Here is a 23285-nt window from a genome sequence, read left to right as displayed (position 1 = left end):
TACTAAAACTCACACATTAATTCAATATTTATGGTTTTTAAGGTTTTCTTCTAGAATTATGATAGAAAACAAGGATGCATAATATTGGGTTTTTGCCAATATCTGATACACCCATATTTACAATTTTTTAGCTAGTACCAGTATTAATCCAGATATTGACATGTAGTTCAGATTTAAACTTCAGTCCTTTAAACACAAAATTTCAAGTTTGAGGATGAACAAATGAGCAAAATTCAATTTAAAACGCATTCAAAAGTGAAGGGAATGATGATGAATAAAGAAAAAGACCAGCTGAAGTAGGTCTGTTAGTCGAGCCTAAAAACCCACTAACTTATTTGTTCGTACCACCAATATTTACAGCTGATATAGACAGATATTTACACTCAAAATACGGGTTAGAAATATCGGCATAAACTATCACATCTGCTGATATTGATGATTTACTTTTTAAGCAGAAGTCTGATAACAATATCACGCCTGTAGCATTGTGCATCCTTAAAGGACAAATGTTACCATCACTACTTTTACAGTATCCTGAAGCCGGTCACGTCTTGCCGACAAAAAGGTCAAATTCAAAGGAAACCTCACCAACACTGATGTCTCTGAGCCTGTCAGGAGACTCTGCAGCCATCTCAGATGGCTCTGTGAGGTTTGATTAGTTTATTAGTTTTATTATGTGCCTCAAAAATAATTATGCATATAAATTCAGTATTTATTTTTATTCTAGGATCTAAATTTGGATTTCCAAGTGCTTCAATGAGTGCCCAATAAAGAGTTAAAAATGTCAGGATAATGATGTGAGAATCAGTTCATAATTAGCCTAGATTTTCCCTGAGGTGTGGAAGGGTGTAACCGACGCAAACAACTTGGAAATTACTCAAATGAAGACACACAGGAGCTTTGCTAAACAGCGCCGAGGGAGAGACTGTCATCACTGAAACACGTCTGCATGTGAGCCTTTTGTCACATACAGTAAATACTCGGGCTGAATGATGAAAATAAATTTAACTGCTTTTATTTTGACTTACACTGCAATTTAGATTTAGTTTATGGTATTAGAGAGTGACAGTTTCTACGAAATCAGTCTCTTTTTCATTGAAAAACACATTAAATGATTATTAAAAGAGTATACAGATGCTTGATGAACATGATTCTTGCAATTTCTGCACAAAGAAAGATTTTTATTTTTTCTGCTGCAAAACTTTTGAACAAAACTGCTGCTTGAAATGGATGATATTTCATCTCAAAGACACATTGCGCCACCTGTTATTATGAAAACTGCAGTGGGTCATATTATGACTCCAGTAAAATTTCGTCAAGCCCTAGTAAATACTCACATCATAGCAACCAACTCCATGGCAAGAACAGAGATACTTACGGTTGCTGATGGGCTTGAACTTCCCACACTGATGCACATCCAGATCTCAGTTCCTTTAACCCAGAAATTGATCAATATACCCATCTTTATCCCATATCAGCAAATGTTGTTGGCATGCTCCAATTTACAATCCCCTTATGCTGAATTTGATTAGGTGGAGAACATTCGGGATAACCTCAAAACAAACAGAGTAAGGAAGCATAAAAGTGGATTATATTTTGTATGGCTTTATAGTGATTAATGGCCTTAGAGGCAGATTTAGTTGATCAAACCAGGCCTGCTGGTGCCAGACTGGCGCAGTTAGGGCACTGAAGGATGGTGCGGGTGATGTCAGTGTGATGAAAGTGTGGAATAATAGACTGCTGAATGAGGGGAGGCTTGTACTCAGACAGAACTCTATTTACAATGAAATACTTTAAAAGGTTACAATCATGGATCCTCTCCATTCATATATAATTTCTCCTGCATACTATAGGCCAAACCACAAAGGGAACATCTGTGTTTTCAAGGCCTGCGCAATGACGACACATTCCTTGCATGCTTGCATCCGCAAACAAAGGCTGTGCTCATACAGGAAAGCCAGTTGTTGTGGTCGGGGGCCTTGACATGCGGGACCTGCAGAGTAGGGCGTGGGAGTCGAGAAGAAGACGACAGAGGAGGAGAGGACAGGGGGCAGGGTGGTGGCCAGAGATGGGGGAGGGGCTGCGATGGTGACCCTGGGTGTCAGATCACACCTCTGAGATTTGTCTTGAGGCCAGCTCTCTTGAAAGCACACGGCGGTCTTTCACTCCTGAGTGTCATTTGCTAACAGGGCTGGTTACTGAGTGACAACGCTGACCTGAGCAGCCGGCCCTGCTTCAAGGGGAAAACATTTTCACTGGCCCTGGACAGGAATCAAATCAACCACTTTAGGGAAATTCAGCCGAGCTGATTTGAATCCTGGCTTTCGTTGGAAATCAGAGAGTACATAAGGGATTCTGCGTGAGCGTGTTCCTCATAAGAGCATAATCCTGCTTTGTATGTATGCAGTCATTTATTTTTACACTCATGCTCTATTCAAAACCCCATTTCAATAACTGGAAGAGATACGTTGTATCCATGAATAGAGGTCTGTGTTGACATGTTGCATCTACATCACAGCTAAACAATCAACAGAAATAGTTTGCTGAGGAAGTGAGCACTTGGCAGGAAATATTTCACATTCCACAGAGGGTCAAACTTTAAAAAGACTCCTTGGTAAAGAGAAACTGGATAGAAGGTAAATGTTTAATCAAAAAGCAGAGGAGCTGCAGTTTTAGCTGAAGGCGATGGAAGTGAGACAAATTTTGGACTGTAGGTCCTTGAGCCTCATCATCTAAAACCTCTTCAATTTAACGGATCACTAAAATTTTATTAAGATTTGACTGATATAAACTTTATTTGTGTCTCAAAAGCAGATTTCCCATTTAATATACTTTCAGGGCCAGTCAAGGCTTTAGTGATGGATTTATTTTATATCAAAGGGAATGGCACCTAAGATTTGATTCAGTTAGGATGAAATACCTGACAGAAGAGAACATTTATGTTGAAGAGTTAAATCTCTTCCCTTTGAAAGGCTTCAAATAAGTGAAAATACCTTGAAAACTGTGCTACTGCAGCACTTTTCAACAAAAGATCAAAAACAGAAATAAAGTAAATAAGATCATGACACTCGGTTTGAATTGAGCTTTAGTTATAAGGCTATTTAACAGGACTGCTGTAACTACTGGGCCTTTTACCAGTGACCTAGCTAATAAGCTAGCCTGTTTATATGTTGAACATGGACAACTGTAAAGCTCTAAAATTTTGCACATACTCTACATTATACTTTTGGTACAAATATGATTTCCGCTATCCTGGTGAGATCTAGAGGAAGATGACAATGTGACTTCAGCAGTGCATGGCCGCCCATGAAGGGGGATAAAGGGGTGAGCTTCCTGGGGCCCAGCCAAAGGGGCGGGCATGGAGGTCAGCAAAATCATGGTCCATTTTAAAGTTAATCTGAGAAAACCACATTCATTTTTTAAAACCTGAACTCTTATGAAAGTAACAAATAAGTATTTTTATTCATGTTGTAGTATATAGCCTTCTTCAAAATGCAAACCCCTTTTCTCAAAACAGAATTTAAACGGGTCAAAACAGGCAAAAATGGGTTGACAATGGCAAGACAGGCAGAAAAGTGGTGAAAAGGGGTTACAAGTGGCAAAATTTAGCATAAAATTAGTGACATTTGGTTAAAATGTAAAATGGTTGGCAAAAAAAGTTGTAACAAGGGGTTAATATTGGCAAAAATGGGTTAACAGAGGCAAAAATATGTGGAAAGTGGCAGAAATGGGTTAAAAGTAGCAAACAGAGGCAGAAAAAATGGTGAAAATGGGTTTCAATTGGCAATAAATGGTTAAGGGAGTCAAGCAATAAGGTGGAAAGTCGAAAATGGATTAAAAATAGCAAAAGTTTGGGTAAAAAATAGTGAAATTTGGTTACGATTGACAGTAATGGGCATAAAATGTTGTGACAAGGGGTTACTTGTGGCAAAAATGGGCCAACAGAGGCAAAAATGGGTAATTAGCTGCATTGGGTTAAAAGAGACTAAAATTTGCAGAGAGGATGGTGAAACAAGATTTAAATAATGGCACAAAATTGTTAATAGTGTTAAAATGTGTTTAAAGTGGCAAAACTTGCTTAAAAGTTGCAAAAAGGGTATAAAGATGCAATGAAAAGTGGCACCTAGTAAAAATGCTAACTTGGCTCACTTGGTCCATACTTGACTTCAGACTAGTAGGCTAAACGCAGTTATATCTTATGTTGAATTGAATGAGAAATTTTTTGCCTTGGGGTATCACTAACAGAGTCAACCACAAGAATTACAGGTTTGTTTTTGTGTGACACTTTTATCATAACAACAGCCTTACAATCTTTTCCAGGATTACCTGGATGTCCTCGAGCAGCTCCTGCTTGCGCAGGCGGATATTCTCCAGCTCCTGCTGCTCCTCTGGGGTGAGGTCTTCCGGTACTACAGAGAGATAAGAGAAGAGAAGAAGGGTTAGGACATGAGCGCCCAAAATATAATGCACCTTTATCCTTTTCTATGCATATCCATCCCCTGAGGCGTGTTCCTGACAGCATCTCTAAGTCTAGAAATAATCTTTATGTATGAGTGTGCCCCGTGGAACATTCAATGAAAGTTCAAAAGGATATTTCTTGGGGATACGACCACATACTCTTGAAAATCATCTACAGCAACCAAGACGGAGCAGCCAGGTGCATTTTGAAGAGGGTTTAACTTTGGTGTGTAATCTGGCAGGCTAAATGAAACAGCTCAGGTCAGCCAAGCAGCACTGAGTATCAGTACCAGAGAGGCACAAACGTGACAGGTCTCACAGCGCTGCCAGTCCTGTCACTCACACTAAAGGCTGTTATAATTAGCCTCATCTGTGCCAGGGACTGAGAGAAAGGCAGTGAGTCCTATTTGATGGACAATGTGTTTGCCTGTCTGTGTGAGTGAAACTTCTACTTGCACTTAAAACACGAGACACTTAAGTATCAGCAGCCAAGCAGCAGTCCAAGCACAAGCTCCGTTTGATAGCACTGCCCTTAAAAGACCCCAACACTCCCTTCTGTCTGTGATTGAATGCCAGAAAGAAAGCAACAATTGTTTGCTACAATCAAAGAAATCTGAAAGGAAACGATCAAAATGCATCTTTCTGCCAGCCTATTCAAACATTAATGATGCCTGAAGGGAACTACTTCCATCAATGTTTCAGTGAAGCTTAAGAAAACATGTTTTTCACTCTCTATAGAAATGCATAACCCAGTGTGCAACATCTTCAGTCTCCTTTAGTGCACGCAGTCTGACACTTCAACTGATGTTTTTTGTGAGGAATGGCTTAAATAATAAACTTTTACATGGTTTATGCATCTCCATTTGAACCAAATATCAAAGTTACTGTATAACAGAGTCGGTCAATAGCACATTTTCTTTCTGCATATTTCCCAAAAGATTTTCGCATTATTACAAGATGAGAGATATCTAAATAGAAGGCGCTGAAACCCTCTGATTCCTGATGGTGTCATAAGCTGAGAGCGAATCTTGTGTCGTAAAATCATAAGTGTTTTACTGTGATTCCTCCAGTGGCTAAGCAGGAGCCCCCTCCTGTGACCCCCCCCCCATCCTCTCATTACCTCAGTAGCAGAGTGCAAAGGTCAAAGAAGTCTTGGCTGAGCTGATGTCTGCAAACAGTTAACAAGGTAATCGTTATGGAGGGGTGGAGACTGAGGACGAAGGAATCTTTGACACAAGGTTGTTAATTATCCATTCCTATCTCTCTATGTAAACACCAATGACTTGAAAGAATGATGTATCAGCCCTGTGCATAAGCATCAGACAACGGCCAAATAATGTGGCATGATCAGATATCTAGGTATCTAGCAGCTGAATGGAATAAGAGATTTGCAAACTGATCTGTTTGCATGGTCAAATGTGAGAGGAAAAGTTGGCATAGTGGGAGTCTCATGACAAAGAGTGATGGAAAAAACCCATCTGTATCTGTATCTGCATCAGCTAAATTATGTTATTGTTATAATAATAACAAAATGAAGGTTTTTGAGTGGCCTAGCCAATGTCTGGGCTTAAACCTGATTGAGATGTTGTAGCATGACCTTAAACAGGGCGTCCCTGCTTGAAAACCCTCCAGTGTGGCTGAATTAAAACAATTCTGTAAAGAAGAGTGGGCCAGAATTCCTCCACAGTGATAATAATACTCACTGAAAACTACCTCACTACCTGTGAAGTTGCAGGCACTTACATATTTTAAGTTAAATCCATTTAATTTTACTAGCACATTTAGATCAGACAATTTTTATTCAGTTTTAATTCTGAACATTTATGCCAGCCAAGTTGGGCTAACAGGTAAAGGTGCACACAGAACCAGGAAGTGCTTTTCCATGGTGCCCTGCTCAGCATCCATGCCAAATTGAAGTCGCCACTCTTAGATGGGACACGTCTAACTGTGTGGGTAACTTCACTCACGGTGCAAAAGTGTCTAATGTCCAAAAGTATTAAGGAAAAGCTATGCAAATTAAGGTGTGATTTTCAAATAATTTGAGTACTATGACAAAAATTACCTAAAGGTACAGTGTGTAATCTTTAGCCTAGTAGCATTTAGCTGAACAAACTTGGCAACAATGGAACATAATATTTATAAGTTGGCTGATCTAAATTAGTGTTTATTTACCTGAATTTAACATATTGATTCATCATTATTTGGTCACTGCTGTGGTACTGTAGTGCTGTAGAACCATACAAGATGTAACCAAGATGGTGGAGCCCATGGAGTGGACTGTCCCCATGCATGAATTAAAGGCTTATTCCATGTTAATAAAGATAAAAATATTGTATACAGTCGGGTGATTAAACAATAGAGAGGCAAAATTATAAACATTATGGTTCATTTTTATCTAGTTTGCCTTGCTAAGTGCTACGAGGCTAAACATTACACACCACACCTCTCAAGTGATCAACTACTGTTTACTTAAAGCTAAATTCTGTTCTATCGACTCAAGAAAATAGAGCTGGAAAGCTGTTTTGGATTTAAAGTTAACACAACTAATTTTTTACCAATATTTTACTGGTAAGTCTTACAGATTTGGATAGCATTTTTCCTTTAACAAATAAATTTATCATTTAAAAACAGTTTTGTATACTATGGCTATCTTTAATATTGAAATCTATTTGTGATCTGGAATACGTCAGTGTGACAAATGTGCAAAAAACTACGAAACCAGAAAGGGGCAAATACTCTTTCACAGCACTTTATTTGGAAGCACACAGGAAATATAAATCAAAAGTGTACAGTAATGTGCAGGCAGGAGGGAAGAGTATCAAGCAGCTCAACTCCAAGTAGTGTCATTAAAGTCATCAACACACCCACTCCTTGTCTGTGAAAGCACTGGACAATTATCTCAATTGCTCATCGAGCAGGCATTGTTCAAAGATACTGGAAAGATAAGTCTGTTTACTCCAAGGTTCTTTAATTCAGCTCCTTTGTGTAATTTAAAAAAAGACTGGGAGTCCAGTGCATGTGGGAAAAAGAATTAACTGTGGACGCAGTGTACCTGCATTAAGAGGTCAGAGGACTGAAGGTTAAAAAAGCTGAACAAAAATCTGGACCAGCAATCAATAAAGCAAGGACAAGGCCAGCCATCCAGAAAATTATGTGCCTTATTGCACATTAAAAGACACATAAACAGCAGATTTTCCAGCTAAGAATTAAAATGAAATGACTTTCTGAGAAAGAGAATAAATGCTGCATAATGTAGAGCACTTATTTAAATAACACAGAGTAAGCCAACATAAACATCTTGAGGCAATACCCATGACATTGACTGGAATGTCTGCTGAAGTGAGACAGGGATAATAGACAATGAAGTCCAAAACAAGAGACTTAAAACAAAGCTCTGTTGTCTTTCTGTCTTGTTTTCCAACAGCTGGGGGAGCTTCACTGTGTGCTCCAGATTGACCTTTCTAACATTATACCTCACAGCCTGCAGCATCTTTGGCTAAGCAGCTGCATCCATCCTTAATGTTAAGGGTTTCCATGGAAACCATGGTCATCTGTCTGTTTTCAGGGGGAGCTTACAGACAAAAAGATAGTTGCACAAACTTTTCTTCTGGTTTAATAGTTTCCTCCAGGGCGCTGCTATCAGGGAATGATGAATGTTTTGATACAGACTGAGAAATACAAGACATCACAACTAAGTGCATGAACCCAAACAGAAAACAAAGTGCTGAAAGGTCAGAAGATGCATCTTCTTGTATTCAAAGACTCTGTCCCCAGAGGAATAGACAAGTTAATGCCACTATGACAAACCACAGAGCAGAACATGTTTAATGGATGAAAAGAAACAGAAAAGAAGGATGGGTTGGCAGTTCAGTCCCAAGGGACTTGGGTTTAGAACTAGAGGGTCATCTGTTTAAGTCCTGGCACGGACCAAAGTATGAAATAGAGGTCAACAGTGTGGTTCTGGACGTAACATTCCCATTCATTTCCTCAATAGCAGATTTGATTATCTGCTGTGTTGTCAGAGGTAACAAAGTTAGATTCACCACGAGCTATCTGAGTGTGACACAATGGTGCTAGCTTCTATAGAAGACAAAAGTTTGTAAGATATAAACTTCATTATAAGAGAAAAATATGGTTCTTTTGCAATCTCAGCCAAAAAATACAACAATACCCGCAATCCTATAGTGTAACAGCAATGTCTCTGATTGGTGGGGTCTTTGACAACCATTAAAAGTCTACCACACTCACGAGAAATGAAGACAACAATACATGCTGCCATAGTACGAAGCAAACACAAACTACAACATATTAGAAAATTATCTTATGAAATAAAAACACTAAGATATGGATGAGTGTAAGGTGCATACAGTAAAGTGCACAAGTTTTAGGCATGTAGGGTGCTAAGGAATTATCACAGGGCCTGGTGTGCAGGGCCAAGCTTGGCACGTATCGCTAGGTGGCTAAGGTCAAGCTCGACGGCATCTTTTCACACCTGATTAAATGCCCAGAGACCACTGGTGGGTTTTGGGCCCACAGCATGTCCAGGGGCTTGTAGCAACCCTACTACCTGCCTGGACAGTACTCTTGGCCATTGGTTCCCAACCTGGGGACCAGGACCAAAGGACTTTCATGCAAAAGTCCTTTGGTAAGAAACTCCTTGCATGGGTCTTTTTTATGGTTTATCAATGAAACAATTACTTTTAGTGTTGATTTTTGAGAGCAATATGTCACTTTTCTTTTAAAGTGGGTTTTTGGGGGGCCAGCCTTACTTAGGTACATGTGCAGGGGGGGCTTCAGGTAAAAATGGTTGGGAAACACTGCCCTAGACCATGCTTACTTACCACATCCACCTTTTCTCTACCACAATGTTGTGGTTATTTTTCAACAAATTTTTATCTTTTGCCACTTGCAATATGCAAAAATATCCAGAAAACGACAGGGGTTGCGTCAGTCCTCTTCACATGGGCTTACTCGTAGGGGTGCGCAATAAGACGATCTCAGATCGTGAAGAAATAGAATGTATTGGCAATCTGTTTAATCTGTTTAATCGTAGGATCGGCTCTACTACTTCTCGTCCTCCGGTCTGCCATCCGCATACCGCGGTTCAGCGGAGTATAGTGTGTCTGAGGCAGGTAGCTTCCTGTTGTAACTGTTACAGCTGACATTGTTTTGCTTTCAATTATTATTTTCTGAGTTATTTACAAGCCTTTCCACCTGGCCAGTAAACGTCAGGATAACGCAGTCACGGGTGAAACGTTATAACATCAGCGTCTTTTTACGGAGGGAGGCAGTGATGTCCGCGAGGTCCAGACATGGATCATCATTAGAAAATGTTTTAAACGGTAAAATCCTTGATTTACACACATTTCTTTGGCCTACATTCACACTGCTGCAGCATGTAATCCTGCCTTTCCTCCTCTTCTCTCCTTCAGTGTAAGCAGCAGACAGGTGTCAATGTGACACGTTTATGTCTCTGCTCATGACAGCCTTATTCAGAGCAGTAAATCAACGTATACATGACCGTTTTTAAACAAAAATCAAAATTGCGTTAAAATAACATACAGTCACTACTTAACTGCATAACCATATGTCTCAAAAATTCATCAAATGTGTGTCATATCTATATTTTCTTTATTTGGCAGTCTGTAAACAAGGCTGAAGTAAATGTGATGTTAAATTGCATACTGTATGAACAGGCTACTTGTTTAAAGCTTCAGCTGCAGGAATTCTTTTTAAAGACCATATAGTTTAAAATGCAAATCAAAGTGTCAAAATGTGCTTAATAAACAGTAAAGTAGATTTTAAAACACAGACAAAGACGCATAATAATTCTAAAGTGGTGCAGAAAATTTAGAAATTGGTTCCAGAAGACAGAATAGATCAGAAAGCAGGAAAATAAATGTTTGGAATTTAAATATATATTGTGGGATAAGACCTCTACATATATACACATATAATACATATACACACACACACACCCCAACATACATATAATGCATTGGCCAACAGGATGGTGCAGAAAAATACAGAAAAAAATAGGGAAAAGGTTGTTTTTTCTGGTCAATAACTTGCAAATTTGTCTTAGAAATTTAATGGAAAAAACTGTGATGAAATCAAGATCGTCATCATAAAAAAATCATGATATGATTTTTTTTTTCCATATCGTCCACCCCTACTTACTTGCCACATCTACACCTTACCTCAGCTTTAATTTATGTTCCAAAGGTGCCTAGCACAGCACTGTATACACTCTGAATGCTTGAAAAACTACCAATATAAATAAAAGGAAACGCAGTAGAGTGTGAGATACATAGCTCCTTCATCCTTGTGAAGAAATATGTACACATAGTCTTATAACTCTGACTTTTTCTCTGTTTTCTAATGTTGTTTTTGTGCTAAATAAAATATTTAAAAGTCACAAGTATTCATGCAGCTGGTTAGCTTGGCTCATGTATCAAAGCATCAGAGGTGTTGTAACAGGGATTTTGAGGGGGATCTGAATGGTAAATGCTACTTCTGGAACCAAATAGTCAGCGGGCACTTTTGAGTCTTTTTGGTTTTAGTTTATTCCTAAGTGTTTGAGAAAGGCACCGAACCCAAACCCCCTCTAGCGCTGTTTCACGTGCAGTTCCTCACTCTGACATCTCTGTCCAAAGGTTCCTGTCTGTTTCTATGGCATGTTCAAAAACAAAGGCTAAAAATCTAATTTCCCCTCATGGACTAATAAAATTAATCTCCATCTGGAAGCTGGAAGTCCTTTTTCTTTTCTCAAACATTATGTCAGGCTGACGCCACAGGCAGCCACCCCACACAAATACAGGACAACAGAACAAAACCCAACCAAACCACAGCATTCTTGGCTCAGAGAGAGACCACAAAGTGAGGGACTGACAAGAGAGTAGAGCTGCAGAAAAGGACTATAATTTGACAGAACTGGAGGCAGAAAGAGCGCAGCAACACAGTCATTTGAGAATGGAAATCATCTTATCACTTGTCTCCTTCAAGAGCACATGAAAGAAGCTTCTAGAAAATCAGTATCAGCCCATCAGCAGAGCAGAGTCTGATGACAACCAGGTCCTTCAATTACAGGGAAGGAAAGGGGCCATATCTACTGACGTCACCCCAATGATCAGATTCATCAAGAGCCAATCAGGTGCACACTTCACACTGTTATGACTCCACCCGAAGTGATCAAAACAAACCAGGGAAGGGAAAGGCCCCACCCACGCATGCGCAGAGATGGGCATCAAGTGGGTGTCATTTCCCAGAACACAGCAGAAGAGAGGGGAAACCATCCACTTAAGTAAATGCTGAGAGCTCCTTTTTGTCTGGCAGGGCTGCTTGGCTGTCGTTCAGAGAAAACCTGCGCTGGTAGGGCCAATGAAAAGAGACCGTCATCAGAAACAGAGCGGAAAAGTAAGACTGAAAGGGCAGATAAGGTGAAGAGTGAAGGAGAGCTTGTGCTCCTAAACAAGTGAAGGGTAAGCAAGTAAATAAGACAAACTCACTAACTGCCTTCTCTTGCTAATGCCATGATGAGAAAGTTTGAAAAGTTATGCATGAAAATCTGGTTCTTTCTCTACAACGCGCACCGCCCTTCAGCTGCCCTGTCTATATCTGACTTATGGAGCCTCTCAGAAGCAGAGGGCCCAAAAGACAGCCTGACTTGGGTGTACCAGTAATTTCCACAGACTGAAAGAGAAACACAGGTCGCCCACATGATCTTCAGTCCTTTAGGGACTCCTGCTGCTTAGAAAACAGATCATTTAGGGGAATATCATACGCATGGAAGCTGGAGAGAACATACCATTCAGAAACATGTGGAACACACCCATTGCCGGCAATGACTGCTTCCACCTGCTGCTGCTTTCTGTTTCAGATTTAAACACATCGACTGGAACTATCCAGACTTATTTTTAGACAGGCTTTATTACATCACATTATATCTTTATTTATTCCCAAGTGACTTCATCTACATTTAGTTTCGATTGGAAGACTATTTACCAGTCAGAAGACTGCATAAAGTTGGATTTCTGCAGATAAGCCAATATTTTCAAATTCATTTTAGCAAATCCTGTTATGGAAACCGATACACAAATGTAGTCCAGACCTGAAACTGCTGTCCTCAAATCACACTTTAGAGTTTACGAACAAAGAAGCAAACTTCAGTCCTTAGATGACGCTTGGGCATATTATTACGTCTGACTAGACCGTACTATGGTACACTTACACGCTTTCTCCATCAAGCTGGTTTCAGGGCTGGTTCAGAGTCAATGCTCAGCCAGGCACCAGTTCCTTGGTTTTCCGTCGCCAGAAATCTGGTTGGAACCAACACCTTGCTGAACCAGATGAAAAGACCAGTTTATGTCGAGGCCTGCAAGCTTATGTTGAGGGCTGCTTGCTTACTTTTGTGGATTTTGTGGTCGTAGAGTCGTGCCTCAGGTAATTTATCTTTATCTTCGAATGCGACTACCGTTCATCACAGTCACAAGGAGCAACAAAAATCCATCAGACAAGTGCGCTTGGAAAGTTCAAAAAGCCATCAGCAATGCTTGTAGAGCAAGAGGATCTGCTGTTGGTGTTGTTCTTCCAGAGTTTGGTGCTGGTGTTGCTGGGAAAAACAGAGACCAGCTCCAGCTCTGGCCAAGCACCAGCACCGGAAGTGGCTCGGTAGAAAATCTGTGCATTTGGTGTAAAGTTGAGCCTAGAAGTTGGTCATGGCTGAGTCCAGTGTAGGAGAGGAGACCAACTTTATTCACGCCCAGCTGGTGCATTGGACTCCTGCTGATGTACTTTACACAAACACCTTTCATAAACTATGTCGAGAGTCTAAACTGGACAGATAATCAAGAAATAACTGACCTACATGGTCAAAGCAGTTTCTGAACTTTACAACACTTTTGCTTACAACAACCTTCATGTTCAGCAGCTATCACAGTTTTATACCAGTGGTGTATAGATCAGTAGTTTGGCAAGTCTTGGTGTGCCATGGGAAATTGTACAACCATGCTTGTTAAAAACAATGATCCAAAAACTAAAGATACTTTTACATGTGTTTTCACTGGTATTTTTGACACTATAATATTGTTTTGAGGCTTGAAATATCACAAAATCAAAAAATTGGACAACTTTGATTTTTTTTTTCTGCTGGATTTTTCTAACTGTGCTTAGTATTTATTTTGGATAATTTAATGCAAGAATGACTAATAACAGGTATAAAAATGTTTCAATTTGCTACAGTGATTGCATTAATCAACAACTGTAAATAAGGCTGATATGCCTGATGAAAAAAACAACAATTTCAGTGTGTATTTGTATAAATCGATGGATCCCAAAAGGTGGAGCTAGGCATGTCTAGGTGTGTGTTGTAATGACTAAACATCAAGTAAAGATGGCATGTTAAAGAGGCGGTTTTGCATGCATTTAGGCATGGTATGCCTTAAGATTTTGGCGTGATCTTAGGTGTGCCTTGAGCAAAAAACAGCTGAAAAACCCTGATATAGATTATATACGTGTTTGAGTTGTGTGTTGTGTTGTGTGTTTTGTTGCTAAAAGCAGCACCTTTGTGTCTGGATAACTATGATGCAAATGTAAAAGCTTTAGCTTATGATGCTAAAAGGCAGATAAAAAATTGATGAAAAAAAAAAAAAAAAAATTTTTCAAACACACCGCTGATATTTACAGCTGATATATAGGGCTCTATAATGGATAAATAAACGTGATTACTGATCGTAACATCATTTTGGTCGGAATCATAAAGCCCTCTTTAAAACATCAAATCAACCCTTTCAATTTGTGTAATCGAAAGTTTAAGACTTTAGCTAAAAACAAGGCAATCTGGATGTAAGATGGTGGAGAGAAGATTATAACATTATTCCTGTAAAACCACAAACACAAGTGACCTTTGCCCAAATCAGGGACAGTATAATCTGAGCTTTGTCCTGCCTTGGCCCTCATTACTACTGAGTGCTGTTTAACCCAAATTTATGGCTCAAAACATTAAATTGGTCCCCTAAAGGATAACCACAATGCCCTATCCTAAGTTATGAATCCATAAAAAAATCTTCCTGCTAAACTACAGAGGCGTCATTGTTGTCCACTCTTCATTATCCTGCCACAGATACCATAACCTTTGCTTCTTTAAGTGTCTAAAGGCTAAGAGAGAGATGGTCAAAGCATTTTTAAGACAGGGCTGGGTCAGCGGAGAGGTTACATCAAGGGAGATACCAATTATAGCTCCCTCTCCCACAGCGACGGAGCCCACTAATACACATCCTGATTGCCGTCCTGGCTGAAGAGGCAGACGTCTCATTTCCACCCAGATCACTGAAGAACTCTCCTTGGAAAAAAAGGAAATTAGAACCCCCCCCCTCCCTGCAGATGTGACCCAATTTAGGCAGGTTTTCTCAGCGCACAAGGACTCAAAATATCATATTAGCTAAATAAGCTTCCCACCTCAGCTGCCCTGTAAGGCACAGGCTGTGTGTGGGTTCACAAAGTGCACAAAACAGTGGACTTAAATATGCATTTACTGTGTCTTCTTTAAGGAAGCTTAGTGGGCCTTTTTTCAAAAAAAAATGAGGCGTCTTGGTCCCTCTCAGGACAGATGAAGACATCAGTGAATATAATTACTCCATGAAGCTGCCTATGATCTGCTGACTGAGGGAATATGCAAACAGATACACATCAATTTCTGCAGCCATGTGCCCCTACATGATTACTTTATGATGAAGTGCACACTGATCAAGGCAAACAAATGGCACTGGTATTAAAAATTGCTTCCTGCATGGGGTCTTTCATCTATACTATGTCTACAGCTTTTTTCCTCCACATCTTTGCAGAGGAAGTAGCATCACACACTTTGCATTACCCTTGATTGCCCTTCATCTTCTTCCACTATCATGTATCCTTTGAAACCCCCCAGTTTTGTCAGATTTTTGCAAATCTAATCACTAAAATGCAACCATCAATTTACTCCAGCCATCCTCCCCTCCCCCCTGCTCCTTGATTTTGCTGTTGCTTCTGCACAGCCTTTGTCCTTACAGCTTCATTGACAGTTTCCTTCAAAGTTGCTTAAATGCACCCTTCACCCCCAAGGTCCCTGTAGGCTCCAATCAATCGACCCACAGCCTAAACCAATAAGAGCAGCAGCTGTAACAAGAAGCAGTCTACTTCATGATGAGGTTTAATGCAGTCAGTGCACAACGCATGCACATAAACAATCGATTTTTAGAGCTGGGATGGGCAAAAACACACACACAAGTACATCAACGTTTATTAAACTGGCGCTAAGCCGTCTGATCTTTTCTGCTGTTTTCTGCTTGAACAACAAAAGGTGATTTATAACTGGAACGTCTCTTCCACTAATCTCTGATCTGAGACTGAATCTCATTACTACAGTAAATCCCATGGGGGCCCTCACTCATATATATTTCAAAACACCCATACACAGACCCCTATTTCAGTTTCTGAGCCAGACGAGGCAGAGCAGAGGCTGTGAGGGAATGCCACCAGCCTGACAGAACTTGCTCATCTTTGACCTCTGAATTCAAAGCTAATAGACTATAAAACAGAACCTGAGTCAGGTTGAAAAGGACTACCAGTAATGGATAAAAGAAATCCAACAAAGCATCCAAACCGGACCTGGGTTTGAGGGTAGGAGGAGGTGAAAGAGGGGAGATAACAGGAGAAGGAGTCCTGTGTTTGGCCGGGGAGGCGTGGGACAGTGAATGGCAGGAGAACACAGAGACAGTGGGAAGAGTGGTGGGATGATCACAGCTCTCCCTTTGTGTCTGCATGTGGCCTCTCAGGACATTCCTCAGAAAAGCCCAGGCATGGGGAGGGATGGATTCAGCATCTTTGGCTTTCATTTTCTGTCTAGGCTTGACATTTCCCCTCCTTTCCTTTTGAAAATTTCCTACTGTGCCAATGGTTTGATAAAAGCCTTGGCTTTGGAGACTTTACCTCTAGATTTACATACATTGCTCACATATAGGATGTTAACACACCCCTGCACCAAAAACAATACACAAATACTGGCAGGGATAGGTATCAAAAACAGGTAGCTACCAAACTGAATCAAAACTCAAACATCAGCTCTTTATTTAGGAACCACTTGCTAAATGCCTGAACCAAAGATGCCACACCATCTCTGCCTACTCTGCTCAGAAAACTGCCCCATCATGCCATACAGATCTGTGCATTTCATGCAGAATCTACGCTTTACTTCACTTGTTAGGAAATCTTCAGGCAGACGACAACACCAAGCCACACTGCTAAACTGTTGACACGTTCTGCAGTTCAACTTCTGGGTCGAAGCTCAGCACAGTCTGTGGATTCAGTTTATTCTACTTTAAAGTGTGGTTTCAAGCATGCTTTAGGTGCCAGCACTGATTTAAAAGCATCGACTTACAACTGCTATTAGAAAAACCCAAATGATACCCAACCCTTCAGTCACTGGCCTGCTGCACCAGCACTCCATCCAGCATCACTCACTGGTGCTCCTTTCATCCGATTACATCACAATTAAACCAAAACAGGCTGTTAAATAGGACAGTCCATTAGAGTCAAACTACTTGAATAGATATGATTCTTATCCCAGCTATAATTGATCTGAATTAACTGATTTAGTCTCTGAAACTGATCAAATCAAGCCAAGTCAATTAAAGCTGACTAAAGTCCCACATACAGAAAGAGAAGCACCTACGGGACACACATATCAGCTTCCAGACATCATCATAAGATCAGTTTAACAAATAAAGATGAGTAAACTGAATCGCAAACCTTTTTGAGAAATCCTCCAAAGTCTGTCACCTTTTACGTCTTCCCAGAGAGCTCCTCTTCTTTTTCTACTCCCCTACTTAATATAAAAAGTCAGTTTTCTTTTTTTCTATCACATCCTGTGTCTTAACCAGGGGAGCTGAACGTCCACATGACAAGCGGCACACGGAAGGAGCCTGCTCCTCCAACCAGAGAGAGAGAGATGCACTGCCGGGTTTCCTCAGCTGTAAAGTTCAGCTATTAGCTGCCAGCATGCTCGCAGCACACTGACACAGTCCATTTGGGGAAGGAGCCTTACTCACTACCTCACCCGCTGCTCTCCCTCCCTCCCTTTCTCTCTCCATGTACACTCTCTCTCTCTTTTTCTATTTTGCTGTCACTACCATTAACATGAAGGCTCCACCCAGTGGTCATTCCTTTCCCTGCCTCCAAAACAGACAGTATATCATAAAAACATCTGCCTTTGAATACTGAGATTAAGGATAAAAACAATGCACTGGACTGGATTTATGACAGGACTTTTATAAAGATTCATAGGAGATATTCAGGACCTGTTTACTATCAAAATTGATCCAAACAAGGCACATAAAAAAATTATTTTAAACATTGGTGTTTTACACCCTATTTAGAAAAAAAGTAGGGATGCACAATGTTGGATTCTTGCTAATATCCTCCTTTAAGCCTGATCTGGTATCAGCACGTATATCTAAATGTAGTTCAGACTTAAAACTGCAGTCCTGAAAACACACTTTAAAGTTTAAGCAGCCTTTCCCAAACTTCACTGCTTTGCAGCCCAATGTGAGACCTGAAAATCTTCTAGGGCCCCCCAAAACCCTTCTACAACCATAATAAGACTCACACAACTGACCCAGTGTTTGTGGGGTCACCAAGTCCAATTAATGACCCAGTGCCATCCCTTTTTCTGTTGATCAGACACCTGCAAAGTTATTTACATTGTCTTTACTAATATTCATCTCTGTAAACATTCTTTATGCCCAGAAAACTCTGTTGTAGTAGGAATAATGTCGCTGAAGACACTGATAAGTGCTTAAATTTGGCAAACAAGCAGCTTGGTAAAATGTTAAAGGAGTGTCACCAGTTAATCCAACACCAGTTGAACTGTGACACCATTTTTATACATAAGGTTAAATCAATGATAATAAGGTGGCATGAGTTAAAACTTCTGGTTGTGTTTTGTACTTCTGAGACCTGAAATAATAACATGTAATCAAGCATTTTATGATCATTGAAAACATGATTTATAGTGATTTTTTGTCATTATAAATGACCTATCACAGCCTACCTGCAGGACCTCTGGAGCCCACACTGTTGGGAAGACCTGTTTAAGGGATGAGGATGAACAGAAGCTCATCAGTTTAGGTCTTTACAGAAGTAAAGACCTAAACTCATGAAGGTCTGCTGGTCCTGCCACAAACTTATTCATACATAGCCGATATTAGCAGCCAATAGGCCAGTTTATCCGTTGTAAATATCAGCACCACCTGCTGATACTGCCATCATACCTTTAGTAGCTAGCGCCCCATAAAATAGCATCGCCGTGATTGACTGTCTCTGAGCAGCAGCACCTTAGGGCTGCAAGTCACAGCTCATTTTCTATCTAAACAGCATTTTTTTTCCTCATCTATCAATTAGTTGTTTGGCCAGTTAAAGTCAGAAAGTAGTGGAAATGGTTATACCGCTCCTCAAAGGTTAGACTGACATGAAAATGTCTCATTAGTCCAAAATCAAGGAATACTTCATACTTACAGAGGAGAGGAGAAACCAGAAAAAAAATCACATCTGAAGAGCTAGAAACAGAGAATGTGCCCTCTTATTCCCTTTAAATGTTCCTTAGAGTAATCAATAACCAAAATAGCTGCAAAATTATGGTAAAAAGCTTACACGTCATGCATGAACACAAAAAGCTATTGATTTAATTTGAACTAGAATTGCAGGTTATGCTAAAAAGGCGGCCTAATATTTCTCAATATTAAAACTGATCTTTGAATAAGCTATCTACTGAGTATGGTTATTCTACAGAACATTTTAGGGTTTATTGACTTTTACCCAACAGACAGCTGGAGAGGAGATATGGGGAGAGAGAGGGGGCGAAGACACCCACCAAACACCGCCAGGATCAGGGCTGCATCCTCTGCACACAGGTGCTTGCTCCTGAGCCAAACCAGCACCAATGTTTTCATTGTTTTAGTTAATATGGGATGATCCTTTTTGGGACCAAATATAAGCTGCTGATCATAATACTGTTACCCAACAGCCCTAAAGAGAAAACATAGACTTGTCTTATGCCTAAACTGGTTCATACTAAAAAATAAATACTAAATAAGTTACTAGTCACATTCAGAAATTATCTGTGCAATAACCACACATATACTATGTCAGGGAAAAGGCTCACTGAGATAAACAGTACTGAGCTCGATGGTGGATTGATAACTAGACACATTCAGTCACGTCCCATCTATGAGCTGTTGCTCTGAGTCAGCACTTTCAGACAGGTCTCCTCTCTCTGGATCAGTCATGCGACCAGTCACGCTCTCATCGTCACCTCCATTAACCGAGTTTGTGCTGCAGACAATCGGTGCATCTTTTGTTAAAAATATATGGAATGATCCATCTCTTGAATGATGCATGCCAAAGATTGCATAAGATTCCCAGCATTCCTCTTCTAGGCACCAAGCAGAGTGTTTTTATAGCATGAGTGTAAACTTGCCCCTGGTCCGTCTGCAGCTCAGAGCAGACATGAGAGCTCGCATCATGTCTGTGTGTGTCTTTGATGAGTCAACCTGGAGCCCTCTGCTGTGCTGTCTGCACTCTGCAGTCCCACAGTGACGGAGCTTCCTCTGACTACAGACAATATGGGCTCCACGTGCTAGCAGGGTTAGAGCCAGCTCTGACACGGAGCTGACGAGTGATGGTTTATATCCTGTGTCTTGTAAGATAAACATGAAAAACACAGATTCTTAGAATGAAGTTGCATCAGATAAAGCAAACTCTGAATCAGAAGAAATCTGTAGGGCTCACATCAAATAATCACCCAGCCAAGGCCTCTTATTTCTCAACAGACAGATGTCTCAAATGTAATGCAACAAGGAAACACACTCCCTTGGTCTTGTTTTTTTTTTTTCCCAACACTTTTTCCCTTCTAAAAGTAATAAAACATCCTGATCAGATGCTTTATCTCAATGGCTGAGACGCCTCTAATTTCTTAGGAAACTCACTTCAGAAAATCCCAGAATGCTCTTGCGTGTTAACCTCCACCATACAGCAGTAAGCCTCTAAGTAAGCACGTCTATACAAAAAAACCCTGCAGATAAGACCCCTGATTCTATCTGTATACAAGCAAAGAAGCAGTTCATCCTGCTTGCTGTGCTTGGCTTCTCTGCTTTGCCCTCCGTCACATCTGCAGCTCCTCCACAGTCACGACACCACTCAGACATTTCCACTCAGACATTTTATGACTATTTAGTGTCTTGTACAGATATGTATTTATTGCAGACAGACAAAGTTGGAGGCTGCACACCAGTGGCTGATGATATAGGCAGAGAAATGCCCCAAACTCTAAGAAATACACATTATTTATCCCTATCATTACTAGAGATGGGAACTTAGAACTGGTTCCAGTTGGTTCAGTCCAATGACATAATTTACATTTAATGTTAACGATTCCCTCATCAATGCCTTACTTCCACTCTGCCTTGGAAACACGGTCTGACAAGAGGCAAACTGCAGAGTGAACAAGAGCAGAGAAATCGAGGTAAGCATGGTAGACGATCACAAAAACAGGCTACAGTGGTTGAAAGCTCAGCTTCATTTCTGAAAAATGTTGTGAACAGGGCAACATGCAACTTCCTTCAAATTATGCAAGGCATGCATGTTTGTGCTCAAGAACTGTTAATTTAAGATTTCAATTTATTTTTATACATGCAGAGATCTAGGATCCAGAGAACAGTTTTATATTTATACTGAAGAAACTGAGCAGTGTTGTATTCTAATTCAAGTTCAGAGATTAAAGATCCAAAGCATTTTGTTTTAACTGAGACATTTCCTACAAAAAAGATAATTTTTGTATATTTCAGCATTTTCTCCTCTCAAACACTTGATGTTTAACATTTTTAGTTATCTAAACTGTTTGAGCTGTTAACAGGGAAAACCTATGTAGTCTACTTTTTCCAAAAAGAAAATTCACAGGAAGGAATTGATTATGGAAATGATAAATAACTGAATAGATAATTGCATCAATATCAATTGAATCTTACAATTCCCAACCCTACGTATTACAGGGCCTGATTTTTGGTGCAGGATTGAAGGTTAATGCACAAAATATTAAATTCCCTCTAGTCTCGCTCTCACAATGCAGGAAAATCCCACATAAAATTTTGAATTTAAAATGATCTCAAAAGCCTCCCATGAGTTAGCAAACATTTCCACAGTTGAAGGCAGGTTAATAGGTCATAGCAGACTGAGTAACAGAAGTCTGAATCATTTGTGCAGCAGCTTGCCTTTTCTCCCTCTCTTCACTCACGTGTGCATTTGGGCAGGTGTGAGTGAAGGTTACCCTTACTGCAAGCGCGCCCGTGCCCAGCCCATCCAGGTGCAGTTGCCAACTTAAGATCTCATTCCACGATCAATAAAGTCATCCATGATCCTGCTGGTCTCTGCAGGGCAACTGACTGATTATATCGTTAAAGTTGATTGCAAACTGAGTGAAAGCATCCTAAACATCATTTTAACTTTTTATAACCAATCACATCATTCACACTGAATCCTGTCACTCAAAACTGTTTTTTTAAGTTACTTTTGGTCTGCATGGAGTAAATTTGTTGTACGTGCACTGATCCTGTGGCAGAGATGTCAAACATTTATATAGAAATAATCCGTCTTTTGGTGGTTTTGTTTGCCTTTAAAGGTCAAATAGAGGTATTAGCTTTAATTTTGGTCTGTTTCTACATGAAAGAAAAAAATCACATGTTCATATAGTTCAAATTGTAAATTTCAGGCCTTGTATTATCTTAATTTATGATCCTTATTAATTAATGGACACTTTGGAGCTTCTGAGAACCAGCTTTTGCACTCGCACGGTTACATCCGTCACACTTGGTCCCATAAAAATGACCTTATAGTTAAAATCCTGCTACTTCCCAGCCCTGACACAAAGATGTGTCCCTGTTACTCCCATGTGAGAATATTAGTACGTCCAGTCTGCCCGCTGTGAGAAGGAATGCCGGGCCCAGAGGATGTGGCTGGATGGGAACCGGTGTTAGAGAACATATAGCGAGGGCTGACACCGTACACACAGCTCTGGTGTAAAGCAAACATACAGTTGACTCTGCAGCATAAACATCCTGCAGCTGCACACATACATCCATCTTTATGAGCACAAAAGATCAGCTTTCTTAAATAATCCACTGTCCATTTTAACAGCATTTATCAACATTATTTGTTTTGATAGGCCGGTGTAGAGGCTTCTCAATGTTTTCCCTTGAAAGCGGAAGTGCTATTTAAACCCACAATGCATGCCTTTGTGCTCTGATCCTGTTGGCCTTGATTCCTATCAGGGCTATCCTACTATCAACATCCTCTCTTGCCAGTGAAACGCACCTAGAAAATACATGATGGTAAAGCTGAAAAAAAAATATCCCTAAGTCTTTCTTTCTGTCTATTCTTGTTGATTTCTCTTTAGCTGAGCAGTAAAGGAATTTCAGCCCACACACTAACTCTTAAATGTCACTTTCCGTCATGCCTGCTGTCAAACTCTCAGCTTCCTGTTTGTGAGCCGTTCCTCGTAGCTCAGGGGAGGAGTGAAAGCTGTACAGCGGTACCCACCCATCCTGTGGGAAAGGCTTTAAAATAGCCATTCTCCCTTCTTCAAGACTCTAATCCTGCTACTCTATCACAACACTCATGGCATGCACTGTGATCAGGCTGAGCACAAAACAGGGGTCGAATAATGACTCAGACAGTGCAGCTATACAACCCAGCATGCATTGTTTCCCTCTTTGGCAAAGCTACTATGGTGCCAGACCTTTCTA

The 23285-nt window shown here is 40.3% G+C and overlaps 1 protein-coding gene across 4 annotated transcripts in view; it reads right to left on the bottom strand.

Annotated features, from left to right (window-relative positions):
- The window catches only part of cyth1a (cytohesin 1a), an 81345-nt gene that overhangs the window by 18003 nt on the left and 40057 nt on the right, over positions 1–23285 (bottom strand). For 3 of the 4 annotated variants that reach the window (XM_041817062.1, XM_041817060.1, XM_041817061.1), the window contains exon 2: positions 4327–4409. In XM_041817062.1, coding sequence (XP_041672996.1) covers positions 4327–4409 — 83 coding nt within the window. Of the gene's footprint in view, positions 1–4326; positions 4410–17241; positions 17470–23285 lie in introns of those variants that run through there. The other variant, XM_041817063.1, reaches the window with a different exon arrangement.

The sequence above is a fragment of the Cheilinus undulatus genome, linkage group 21, assembly GCF_018320785.1.
Source record: "Cheilinus undulatus linkage group 21, ASM1832078v1, whole genome shotgun sequence".
NCBI lineage: Eukaryota > Metazoa > Chordata > Actinopteri > Labriformes > Labridae > Cheilinus > Cheilinus undulatus.
Note: the sequence above shows the minus strand (reverse complement) of the source record. Positions and strands in the feature narration are given on the sequence as shown.